The following is a 13,242-nucleotide window of genomic DNA, read 5'->3' as shown; positions in this document are numbered from 1 at the left end:
ATCCCATAGTAGAGTAATACGTGACTAGCAATGGACAGATGGACTCGATTGCAGTGTTTATCAGCCAATAGCTACAGGACGAGAACTAAGTCCCTATTGTTCTAGATTCTATCCATACATCTAGTTTTCTTTGAGAGCTGGCTGCGTCCTTCTCCCTTACCGTTTGTAGCTCTTAGATAAAGCAAAGTTATACAGAGTGCGGTCTGCTTTCTGGGTCTAGCTGGCTGCGTCCTTCTCCCTTGCCGTTTGTAGCTTTTAGATAAAGCAAAGTTATACAGAGTGCGGTTTGCTTTCTGGATCTAGCTGGCTCTACAGCACCGTATGATCCTCAACGCACCAACCGTTGTATTCCAGTTTGCTGTTCCCTCCTGTGTACACGAAGAGCATCATCATATCCTGTTGCCAACCAGCCCGAAGGCCGGCTCGGGGACTTTCGTGCTTAGCATAATAGCATCATGGCTTGCGGCCTGTCGTCTCTCTTCAACTTGGTTCTTGATGGCCTGTGGAAACTATGAGCTCCCTCCCCCCTCCTCCCACTCGCTTCAACCAACTTCCCGCCCGACCTAGTATCTACTTTGGCACGAACTAATGTCAAGTGTTACACAAAGATTACACGTGCTGCCAGGCCGCGGTTTTACAGCCAAGTCATTCTGTTTACCAGAGTCGGATAAGATGAAACCCCTGTTTGTCTCATTTATCTAGAGAGGCCAAGATCTGCAGATGTCTCCCGAGCCCTAGCATTGACAAGATACTATACAAGTGCAACCACGATAGTTCCAGCATCCATCTCCAAAGGGCCCTTTTCCCTGCTGGCATCATACTAGGCCCGAAAGGCGACTTTTCATGACTTCGCATCTCTTATGCAGAGTTTTGTGGGAGCAACCAGACCCGGGGGCTGTATCATACATGTCCTACGTAGCCCTCTGACAGAAATGTTCTAGAAGCCGAACGGCGAAAGCATAGCACGGGATGACAATCCAGTGTCTCGCTCAGCTCCTCCTCCTGCCCCCCCTCCCCAAGTCCTTTTATTTCCCTGAGACTGATTGTGTTGCTCAAGAGTACACACACTTGTGCAAGGCAGTGTATCATGTCCAGTCATTTTTTTTTACATGTGGTGCGACCAACTTCCAACACTCTCCTCGTGTTGGAAGCTTGGTCTTGTGTAACGATGAAACGATGAGGGCTGTTCGCCGACATCTTAAGAGGCCCTTCCTTTCATTTTCTATCTCCTAAGCAGCATAAGCCTCTATGTCTGGCCATCTCTATGGCACTATTGCACTTGTCAACAACAAGCCACATGACGTAATGCCTCAAGCACACAGCTTGTTGATGTTTCGTTGCGCTGCTACAAGCCCGCGAACACACAGAACAGCTAGAGCTCGGTTTCTACGGCTTCCCGTGTGGCAAATTACCATTAGCTTTCTGCCTGTTCCTGGCGTGGAAGTAAACTATGACATCAACGGAAGGCTGCCTCCGGCCAGTTTTAGAAAACAGCAAGGAAATGCTTGGAAAGAAAAAAGAAAGTTGCCAAGCCATCGCCTGAATCCCAAGCTAGTAATCATGGCTAGGTAGTCAAGGAGCAGGGTTGTTGTTTCCTGTTTTCTGCTCATCAAGACCAATATATAAAAACTTTTTGCCGCTCCGGTCGGATACTCTAAACCCCGTCGAGTCAGCTGCCGCAAAGACCTCTCTTAAATGACGCCCCACCTTGGTCGGGCTTTCGGGAAGCTACAACGTTTTCGGTCTTTTTCAACGCTGTTCTTCTAAGGGTATGATTCTGGGGTTTGCATGAAGAAAATGGTTGTTAGGGTTAATACCCCACCTTTGAACAGGAAGAGAGGAGCTGGAAAGTTCTACTCACACTCTTAAGCGAGTGCAACGCTCTTAGAAATCACGAGGAAAACGATTTCCTTGGCTTCTCTTTGAGGTTTTTTTAAGCCCAGCAACACCGAGTCAAAGAAATATCACGTTGTGTAGTCCTCAACACAAGTATGCGGCAAATTTGCACATGGAAAACGACAGCGCTAGACGTCAACGCCAAAGCCTAGAAAACAGGGGGGGGGGTCGTTGATTATAAATGGGACCTGTTTTCAAGATGAGCGGTGGGTTGCTCGCTATCTGCGTTGAACGGCATTTCCGTTCTTGCATGCGACTTGGGGCATGCAAACTATCGTGCGGTCGCGACAGCATGAGCTTGAAAAAAAGGCTGGGAAGCAAACAGTTTTTGCGAAAAAAAAAAAAAGGAAGAAAAAAAAAGTGAGGCATCACATGCATTTGAACTGCATCCCCCGCCATTCCTGTCTTTGCCCTCGGGTCTCTTTTTCCTATCAAAGGCGGTGAAGCGGAGATTAAAGATTGCGCCTTGGCTGATGACTAAGCTGACAGCACCCATCCGCCCAGAGGCGAAGTCGCTCTGAAACTCAAGGCCCTAGAGCGTCCTTGTCGAAGCTGGCTTTTAGCCACCTGCTGCTGGCTGAATATTCCCTTTGCGGTGGCTAACTCCTTAATAGATGGCCAAGCTGTTTGCTGTTTTGTGTACAGTGCAGCGCATGCAGGAGGAATTAGGCTTGCATACGCCATAGTTTACGATACACTGCTCGATTATGTGCATCTGCAGGCTAGTTCGTGGCTGGGCCGGGTCTTTTCTCCCCTGCTCAGGTGAGAGTCTGGAAACATCCCCTCTCCACTGCATGCTTACAGACAGCCAAGAAAAAACGAAACGAAAGGAAAGAAAAAAACTAAAATGGCGAAGTAGGCGTGCGATGCGAGAGGCTTTGGGCAATGTTCCCCTCCCCCACCTGACTTCTATCTGATGAGTATCTGTGCATGGCTTGGCTTGACTAAGCTCTAGATCTAGATACATGCAACCATTTCGAGGTATTAGTAGCCATACCGTTGAAGTTGAGACTTTTACTTGAAAGTAAGATAAACAGCGTTGTGGCCTCTAGGCGTGGCGTTTTCTGGGAAGCTCCTTGTTAGCCGGCGACGGGGCTTTCCATAGACACAGATAGGGAACTAAACAACTGGCGATGCTTGCTACGACCAGGATGAGCTGGCGGGGAGACGAAGGCGGATCGCGCCAGTGTTATTTATTGGATGGTCTGTAGTATAGCCGCTGGCACCATGCTACCTCGGCGAGCCAAGCTTACATGTGGATGAGGGGAAGAAAATGCACATCTCGGTGGAATGGCATGTGCGCAAGCAAGAAGAGTCACAGGCAAGGAGTGTAGTATCATGCTACGGCTTTCCCATTCAATACCGTGCGTATATCGACCCACGATGAATCAGCACAGTGACATGTTAGCACTACATACATATATCGTTGCTATTTCTCACAAAGCTTCAGACAATGCAAGGGGCAGAAAAGACGATACTGCAGTAACTCAGGAACGCGAACCTGGATCTATCCCGACGCCAGATAACTAACAATAAAAAGAGGCATAGAAGTGGGGGAGAGGTCTGGCTTGCATACATATGCATGCACCAGGGCAGCTAAACAATTGCGAGATTCAGTTTCTCTCCTGTTGAATCGTTGCTTTCTTTGGAATCAACCATGACCACTAATAGACAAAGCGGTCAAGCCTTGATGAGCCAGGGTTAGGCCCCTTTGCCGAATCAAGCGAGAACAGAGCCTGGGGATCTTTCTCTCAAGCTGTCAGTGAACTTTGGATGGAACGGGAGTGCCTTTCCGCTCTTTCATCTCTCCTTCGTGGTCTTGATTTACTGCAAGAACCTGAAGCCAGCATACACATCACCTGGAAAGGGGGCTGAAGGCATGGGATGTGCATGGAGAAAACCATTCCAACTGGAGCTTCTGCTATTCAAAAGGGGAGGAGGGGGGAGCCCAAATCTGGTCTCCGCTACAGACATACAAGCCCGGCATGCTGCGATCGTGCCTAGACTCTTAATTTTTTCATTTTCTTTTTTCGGCGCTGGGTAGAACATTGTAGAAAAACGGTTACAGCATGCTGCACAGAGTAGCGTTGGTGGATACTTGCAACTAAAGTAACGTATCCTCCCTTCTCATCTTCCCCCTACTCCTTCTTACGTCTTCGTGTTTCTACGAGCTCGTGTCCGTAAGCCTTCTAGAAATCTTCAGGCGATTCTTTTGCCGTAGCACCGCTTTACTCTGTCGGACCTGTCCGACCCAGAAAGGAAGTGAATAAGGGTACGAGGTAAAGACATGGAGAGACATGGAAGAGGATCGAAACTTCTACTGGCATTGCTGGTGGGCGAACGCTTTATGCTTTGGATCAACTCTCCATATTCCTCACGTAGTGTTGGCATTGTGGAATTCCATTGAAGAGGACAGCACATCACCGACTTTTGTAGTCATGCGTACATATTTAGAATAAGCGGTCGATATCCACTACTCCACATGCTTATGTATCTCCTGGTTCCTTTTAGGCTTGATTATGCAAGTTGCGGCCAGTCTGGGCTACGCATTCCAGCCCGCACGATGCCCTTGTTTCGCCCCGGCCCGCTGGAACTAAAAGTGAGCCTAGGTGAAAAAAAAAAAAAAAAAAAGCAACGCCAAGATGAAACCAAGAAAACGCGGTGTAAGAGACGACTGGAATGAAGAGGATCTTGTTTTTAGAGGGACCTAGAAAGATGCCACAGCCTTGAACTCAACTTCCACAGGGTTGAGCTCACATCAGGGCGGGATTTCCAGCCGATCGCAAAGTGCGGAGTAGTCCTGACGTCCTGATGGAAGTCTTAATAGGCTGTACTATCATCGACTCACTTTATGACGTGCTATTAACACTGCTGTTAAGCTGTCACTGGTAAAGGCGAGCGAATAGGCTAATGTGCCAAACAAGAAACGAAACAAGAGCGTAGAGTTGCGCAAACTAAAAGAAAATAGAAAGAAGAGCGCTAGGGAAGAGAAAGGGAAACGATCAAAGCAAGCCCTTTGAAACAACACATCTTGGTGATCCTACGGCTAAACTAGCATCGAAGCTTTTACCTGATGGTGGATACCCACGAAAATATCTCGACTAAGTGTGAAGTCTTAGTCGCATTACACGCAAGAGTTAATCCAAAAAATGACCGAGCTAAAGGCGCTGCTGTGCTGTCATCTCAAAGAAGCTACCCACCAAAGCCGAGGAGTCCATTTTCCTTTTCACACGCCTCTTCTTATCTATCCCTCTCAAACCTAACCGAGACAAGCTATTACATTCCGCCTCGGGCTCATCGTGGGCTTTCGACAAGCTCTTTGACTGCCAGGGGAGCCTTTTACCTTTCAGGCGGCCGACAGTAAACAATAGATGCTACTGTGCTACTACCTATTGCTTTTCCTTGCTTTGTGCTGTGCGCGGTTGCATTCTACACTTACACTACACGCCATCGGGGCCGTAATATTATTTGCATTTACTAGATCAGCTGAGTTTCTCTCGTCCACTAGTGAACTGAAAGAGCTGTGCTACAAATTTACATAAGTACTTAGACTAGGTGCACAAGTACTTGGATACATTTGACCCTCCTACTTTATCACAAGAAAAGCCTGTTGAAGATGATGAAAGGAAAGTTTTCGGACTTGGCAATTTCCATGTTTCACGCATTTTCATCCAATCACTCCTTCCTCGACGTTGCCTTCAAAGATTAGCTCTAGTCCAAAACACATCCACTTTTGTGCCATTACCGTCATAACGCTAGAAAATGGCAACCTTTGAATGCCACAAAAGTGGGTCGTTGAAAGCATGAGTCCAATTAGAAAGTGAGGTGTTTAAAGTGGTGCCGGATTTCTGGCAGTTTCTGTGTCTATACACTTCTGAAGGTTGTTTTTTATCAACCTCTGCTCCTGCCTTGCTTGCGACTTTGCCATCCGGATCCGAAAAAAAAAAAGAAATTAAAAATAACAGCATTAGCTAGCAGACGCCTCAAAACAAGCTGTGCATCTGTATTTTCTAGTATAATTCGCCCTGAGTACCTTTTTGCTCATGCCTGGCCCATGAAGCGACAACCAGTAAGCAAGTAATAGACGTAATTGTTCCCGTCTGTCCGTAGAATTGGTGACAGCAGAAACAAGAATGGGAATTACAAAAAAAGCGACTCAGGCAAGTGCTTAACAGAATCATGATATGATAGCTTATGTGGGTGGGGGTAGGCTCTTGATGGCAACAGCAACAGCACTAGAACTGGGGGAGTAGTTACTTGCCTTTCGCCTGCTCCTTCCAGGTTCTCAAGCTGTGTATTCCACGCTTTCCATTTTAGATAACCAAGCAAAAAAAAACTCTTCATGTTCTTTTCTTTCTCGTTGCTTGTTGTTCTTCTCTTCTCTTATTTATCCTTTTCTTCCTCCCTCTCATCATCATCTTCACTATCGAATTCTCTTGTTCATCCTTAAAAATCTATCACGAACCCTTTTTTCTTTCTTTCCTCACGTGCATCTCGCAGCAACCTTTTTTTTTCTTCGACCTCGTGCCCTTATAACAACTCGCGCTCAACACTAACTACCTTGCTCCGCCGAATCCCTACGCCTATGCACATTCGACCCCCCCTCTTCCCCTCCTCCCTGCCAGCCACTCAAAACTAATTCCGATCGCCTACAACAACACCTTTTTTTCCCGTTTTTTAGACCTCCGCCTTGTCGCTGCTTTCTTTGTGCTGCGTGTTGTGTGGATCAACTCGGGTTAGGCTTTTGCAGTAGTGGCAGTTTCTAGTCCACCTTGCCTGTATGCGCGTATCATCTGCATTTATATCTGCACCGCTACAGCTTTAACACCGCTTCAACGCCTACTTGTTCTCCTGTTTGATTCCTGGCTCCCCTTCATTCCAGGCCTTCTTCCATTTTGTCCGCCTCAACTTTGGAAAATCGCCGCCATTTTCCTACTTGTTGCCTCATTTTTTTTTGGCGAGCTTTTATTGCTTGTGGTAGTAGCCTCTCTACTCACCCCTTTTTTCCCTATCCTATTAACCTTTTTCTCTTGCGCTCCTATTGTCTTGAATTTCCTTTTCTTTCACGCCTATTTCTTTGCCTCTTTTTTAATATTTTTCCCTTTGTTATCCCTTCAGGACGGATTCGATGTATTGATCTCAAGCCGTGCATCCTGTAAAGCTGGCGGTGTTGCTCTCTAACCGTCGCCCCTACTACGATTTAACGTTACGAGCTTTACTTTTCCGAGAGCAGCGCTGCGCCTTCGTCCAAACTACCTCATCTTATTGTGGCACTCCATAGCCATTGCCATCGGTCTATATTGCTCAACTCACTGCCCCATAAGGCATCTTTTTTTCCCTTCCACTTTTGTTTGCGGCTTACCTACAATATTCTTGACCTCCGACTTGCCTTCATCCTTTAACAATAACTCTTTTGCATCATCTTTTCTTACAACAACTCCCTTTTTTTTCTTTTTTTTTTCCAAGTTTGTTGTTTCTTATATTGTTTCTTGAATCTCTTCCCCTCCATTTAACGCCGCCAGCCTTCTTTATTCTTTTGCGTCCAACCCTGGTCATAGGAATAAGTCAAAGCTTCACTTCACTTAACCTTTCCGAACTGTCAATTTGTTTCTTTTTCCTTCTATACCAAGCCTAAAAGCGAAACATCCCATTATTGTCACTCAGAGATCGTTCGACTGATAGCATCAGCACAGAATCATAAAACAGCTTTTGTTGTTTTTATGTGCTGTGTTGAGGGTAACAACAAGAAAAGAAAAATAGCGCCGTCATCCAGAACTGCTTTTTCGCCTTACAAATCTTTGCTCCCTATCTGGCTACTCGCCCGACTGACAGAGCCTGATTCAGCCCTCCAGATTTCTCTTCGTTTCTCTCGTCCCTTTTTTTCTTCTTACTCTTTCCAGACACACATCGTTCAAGATGGCAGCCGTCCACACCAAGTTACATAGACATCGCAGCCGTGGAAATGGACGTCTTACCGGAAAGCGTGGCTCACCTTCGGACAAGGGCTCTCTTGATATGAGCCGCACCTGGGAGGACCAAATCCACTACGAAAGTCATGGTTGGGGGTCCAGCTCTGCGCGCAACAACAGTTTCGATTGCGTTGATACCAGCGCAACCACTACCACCGCCATTTCTTCCTCAGCTATTCCCCGGGAAACCAACTACAATAGAACTGGATCCGTGGACATGTTGGACAGCACTTTTGGGTCTCCAAGAATGCATCATGCCAGCGGCACCAGTATTTTTGCTACCCCTCGTAACAACAAATACCCTGCACACAACCGCAGTGTTTCGTGCACTTCTCACACCAGTATTGCAACTTCCAGCTCCGGTCCCCGATCTGGCACTTTTGTTCATCCTTTTCAGCAAACCCCCCGAACCTCGTCACCACCTCTCTACATCACACCCGTTTCGCCCTTAGACAATTCTCATTTCCCTCATGATTACTCCCCCACTATCGAAGAAAACGTTGACAAGCTGTACCCTCCTTCGCCATCAAGCTTTGCCTTTCGTTCATCATCAGTTGATGCAAGAAACTCACTTGAGCACTCGCCCACCTATCACAACATGCGTATATCACCGACAACTCTTACTCCTACTTACTCTCCAACCTACTCTGACCCCCATACATCGCCAACACGGGAATCACTATGCTCCCCCTCTTCCACTGGCCCTTTGAAATCATTGTCGCCGACCAGCGCTACTCAAGTTATGTCCCCAAAGCGCTCTTCACTTGATATGACTTTCCGTCTACGTTCGCGATCCGAGGTCGACACCTTTACTCAGCGGGAGCAAATTCGCGAAGCCCGAAGAAAATTCGACGAAAAGCAACGGGTCAAAGAGGAGAAGTACGCACGAGTTGAGCTTGAGAAGAAGGAGCGCGAAGCTACCAAGGAGGCGGTCAAGTTTGAAAAAGCTCAACTCAAGAAGGCATGTTCCAATGGCAGCTCGGGTCGCAACAGCCACGAGCAGACTGCCATTCGTCGCGGCACTGGTGGAAGCAACGACACCGAAAAGGTTTCGGACCTCATGTTTGCCGCAAACAACTACAACAACATTACTCCTGGCGTTGCGCCTACCGATGATATCGAGGATGCTGGCGCTGATGTCAACCAGTCATCTGGTCGCATGTACTCGGCTAAAAAACGCACCCAATCTACTTGGACTGCCTTCATTCTTTGGGTGCGAACCAGACTTTTCAAGATGGGCCGCCGTTAGCACTTGGACTTTTTCTTTCAAGGGTTTGGACCATGTGCCATCTGAGCAAACATGCTATCTCGCACTTGGCGAGATCGTCTTTTATTTTCACTCTTTATGAACCACCAATAAATGGCCAATCGACAGACTCATGTTACACTTCTGTTGCACCTCGCCTGGCGAGGCTCTGCCATCAATTTACGACTCGATTCCTTTTCCTTTGTTCTATGCGTCTTGCTGATTTCTTCCACTTTCTTTTTTTTTTTCACGACCAACAGCGTCTTTTGGGTTCAGGACTGGGACGGTGGCTTCTCTTTCGTTTTTGCTTTCGGGGTTTTTGGATTGGTTTACAGGGCCAGGCAACATGTTTTCCTTAGCAACATGTGATGCTTTGTTTGTTTGATTTTTGCTCCTTTCTTTTGCTTGCGCTTCCGCTTTTCATGACGATCTTTTTTCTTCTACCACATGTGGTCTCTCGTTTATCTCTCGCTTACTCATGGCCTACACTTGATAACTTGTGGTTTGTTTTGCTTTTTTTTGGGGGGGAGGGGCCTTGTTTACTCGGAGTCAAGGGCTAGCAAGATGCTGCACACATACGACCGGCGTTCGCTCACATTTCACACTCCTGTCTTTCCTTGATCTATTTTCCATGCAGCCGGCATATTCTTCTTTCTGGGAGTTATTCGTTCATTCTCGGTGGGAGGCTTTCATGATCCTACTTTGCTATTCATTTTGATCTCTGCCTGCCTCATAGGCTTGCTTCAGTTCGTATGTTGGTTGCTTTGGCTTGTTTTCTCGTTGTCCCTGTTAGGCTTTGTACATAGATGGGTGTTAAAAAGGAGAGATTTTTATCTCTTCCTCTTCGCCTTGCCTTGAACATGACTTTCTGGATTGTCTCGCAGTTCTCTACGCGTTAGGATGTGATTGCCATTTTAATATGTTGTCTAGTTACATGGACGCAACTGAGCGTATTGTATGCAAACGAGATAGCTACTGTTATTTTGTGTGTTTCTTGTTACATAAATAGAGTCTTGAGCAAATAGAGGGGAGTTTCGACCCAGGAAAAGCCTTGTTTGTACCAGAGAAAATATTCGACGTATAGTTGGATGAGATTAACTCTGCTTTGTGAAGAGGCTTGGTTACTTACTAAGGCTGAGGATCGATATACAAAATACGTACTGTATCAAACTCTTTCATGTCTACTTCACCTGTACAAAGTTTCAGTTCTAGACACTACTACCAACTAATATGCTGTACGTACGTAGGTAGTAGTGTTGCAAACAGTTAGATTTATTAAAAAGAAATAACGACAGAAACTATCCACTAGATAAGCACATCAGAGCGAAATAAAAAGGGAAAAAAATGAAAAAAAGGAATAGTGCTAGTCTTAGCCTTCATCCATCCATAGGCCATTCTAGGGGCGCTATTTCTCTGCTCTGCTTCCTTGAGGGGCCCGCATTCTGCCGCCCAGGTAGCGCGAGTTCTCATAGATCTTCCAGTTCATCTCAGGGCGGCCTGTGTAGACATGAGAGACCGTGTCAGCCCAAGCTTCGGGATGCGGCAGCTCGATCTCAACTCTGTCCTGCTCAGAAACAGAGCCTGAAAGCATGAGCGAGGCTATTAGGGGGAGATAGGCTCGGGCATACTCCAAATCTGTAGGTGAGCGAGTTAGCAACGGCAACATAGCACATAGATAGGGACCACATGGAGACACGAAAGAAACTTACGAAACGGGACATCAGTAGAAATAGAATCACCAGAGGGAAACTTGACCGCAGAACTTGCGGAAACACTCATTCTCATCATCTGCAGCGGGTTTGTCGAGTTTCTGCGGTCATAGCCAATGTAGCTCTTCATGCGAATCCTTGAGGCTCCGCCCTCTGTCGGGCTTTCAGGTTGATGTCTCCGCGGGAGATTGGCCTTCCTGTACGCAAGCGGCAAGGTTGGTCCAGACGGGCCGAAGGGAAGGTAGTAATTCAATAAACCGAATGTCTCTAGCCCACGCGCATGCCTCTCCGTGGCAGCTTCATAGGTAAGCGCAGATGGATCGGGGGCGCTATACGCGGGAAGTCTGCGGGCTCTGGGGATCAATGCGTAAACCTCGCCCATGTTGAAATTGCGCGAGAAATACTTGTCGGGCGAGCCGTCGGCAGGGTGGATGCGTGCATTCATGTAGAAATTTGAGCGAATATAATCATCAGCGTCATAGTGTGAGCCATATTCAGACTCGAAAAACGAGTCAGGCTCGAATTTCGAGTAAGAATCATCTTCGGACTGGGAACTTGGGCTATCCTCGGACTCATTGGCTGGGCGAGGCTCAGATCTGAAGACCGATCTAGCCTCCTGATAGCAAGGCGTAGTAGAGGTCGCTGACGGTAGAGGCATGGCGGTGATGTAGAGATCAGCTGGAATACAGTCATTGTACAAGTAGGCCGGTCCCATCTCGCGCAGAAGCTTCTGTAGATCCCAAATCTCCTCAAGCGCCATGTCGGAGATCCCACCCGCAATTTTCTGAACTATACTGCGGCGTCGGCTCGAAAACACAATTCTAGTGCGTGCGCGTCCTATAGGGGTCCTTGGGTTTACGGCGCTTCCGGCTCCGGTGGCAGCAGCATTGCCGTGAAGTGACGCGCCAGAGCCAGTATCGATCGTCAGAGATGGGCGCTGAGACGGAATAGGGCGATTACCGGCCTGGTTGTGGGTGCCACCATGCGAAGGGACAGGGGAAGAAGAAGACATTGTGATTGATGGGAGGATAAAACAGAAAAAATTAAGACATAGAAGAATGTAAAAAGAAAAATAAGAGGAAAAAGGGCAAGACCAACAAGGCCCACGAGCTTTGTGTAGTAGACAGCCTAAAGATGGAAGGCAATATTGGAATCTTGGCAATGGAGGTGTACAGAGATGTGAAGATGGAGGGAAAGGGAGTGTGATGACTCTGTGGTGATTTGAAGAAAAGGGAAGCAGGAGAAGGAGAGTCTTGAGGCCTCAAATATATTCGAAAGGAAAGCCTAGCTCAGAAGAATACAAGCGGCAAACATCGTCATCCAAGATCATGTTGCTTCAGAACTTGAAAGAAAGCATAGCTGCTTGTATCACATGGTGATATCCAGCGTATCCTGACTCCTGGGGCGAGCCCATGTCCGTTCTTGGAAAAGCCTAGCCGTTTTAGGCCATAAGCTTGCGCTAAAAGATGTGAAAGAGAGGAACAATAGCTTGAGCAAAAGAAACACGGGCTTGGGAGAAAGCTATAAGCCAGACAGCCCACCAATCACAGGCTCTGTCACAGGAGCTGAGATAGTCGGAGGCGCTAATACCAGGGATCCTTTAGCATGTCAAAGAAACATGAAAGAAAAATAAATGCACTGTTTTCTGACAAGCTGTGAAAGACTTGGGAATGGCGAGTCTGCGGGCTGAAAGTTCAGGAGCCCCTCTCCTCCTTTTCGTCCTATTCATGAGTTTCTTTGTTAGACTTTAGCAAGTCTTGCCGGCCAAGAGGCGACACGACCGAAACAAGTATAGAGTTCTGAGATGGCATCAAAGAAGACGCCTGCATTACGGTCAGCATGACTTTTTCCATTTCCCCAATTTGCCGAAATCTCTCGAACTTGTTCAAAGAAAAGCGCCCCAGCAGTTACAAAATCAGCATATTTTAATGCCGGATTATAGTGCCATTCCATTCAACAAAGTTCCCCGGCATTTTGAGGCAAGTCTAGGAGCCTAGACGGTAAGGAGTAGCCTTGGCAATGGCATTCAAAGAAAGACCAGAAATGACCCCAAGTCTAGTTTGAGCCCAATCCCGAGCCCGACCAAAGCTGTGCTGTGTTTCTCCCGCTGGCTAGAGGCTTGAAAACTAGATTTTCTCTCTCCGCTCACAGTAGACGTCAAAGAAAGAGTATTGCCTCAGCGCTCCAGTCGGACCTTCTGCCTTGGGGGACGAAAACAAGATCTCCAAGTTAAACGTCCATACTCCAATACTATGTCGGCCCATTGCTGCCCGGCATAGCTTCGAGCCTGTTCCAAATCAGTGGCCTCGCCTTCTTTTCTTTGACCTCCTTTGTTGAATGCTGCCTTGTACGCGGCTGAACAAAATGGATCTAGGCCTCAAAGTGCTTGTAATAATACATTTATGATGTGGCCCAGCTAAGC

General features: G+C 47.2%; 2 protein-coding genes across 2 annotated transcripts; one reads left to right on the top strand and one right to left on the bottom strand.

The window, feature by feature from the left end:
• Window positions 1-7,812: 7,812 nt before the first annotated feature.
• Window positions 7,813-9,114, top strand: HOO65_010400 (uncharacterized protein; the record flags this gene model as incomplete). Its single annotated transcript, XM_070999705.1, has 1 exon — window positions 7,813-9,114. The coding sequence occupies one exon, from the start codon at window positions 7,813-7,815 to the stop codon at window positions 9,112-9,114; it is 1,302 nt and encodes a 433-aa protein (XP_070862222.1).
• A 1,402-nt stretch (window positions 9,115-10,516) lies between these two features.
• HOO65_010399 (uncharacterized protein) lies at window positions 10,517-11,832 on the bottom strand (the record flags this gene model as incomplete). The annotated part of the gene is made up of 2 exons (XM_071005870.1): window positions 10,517-10,746; window positions 10,821-11,832. The coding sequence occupies 2 exons, from the start codon at window positions 11,830-11,832 to the stop codon at window positions 10,517-10,519; spliced, it is 1,242 nt and encodes a 413-aa protein (XP_070862221.1).
• Between the last annotated feature and the right edge of the window lie 1,410 nt (window positions 11,833-13,242).

The sequence above is a fragment of the Ceratocystis lukuohia genome (assembly GCF_044167205.1).
Source record: "Ceratocystis lukuohia strain C4212 chromosome Unknown Supercontig1_pilon, whole genome shotgun sequence".
In the NCBI taxonomy this organism is placed as follows: domain Eukaryota; kingdom Fungi; phylum Ascomycota; class Sordariomycetes; order Microascales; family Ceratocystidaceae; genus Ceratocystis; species Ceratocystis lukuohia.
This window is presented reverse-complemented; position numbering and strand designations above follow the sequence as displayed.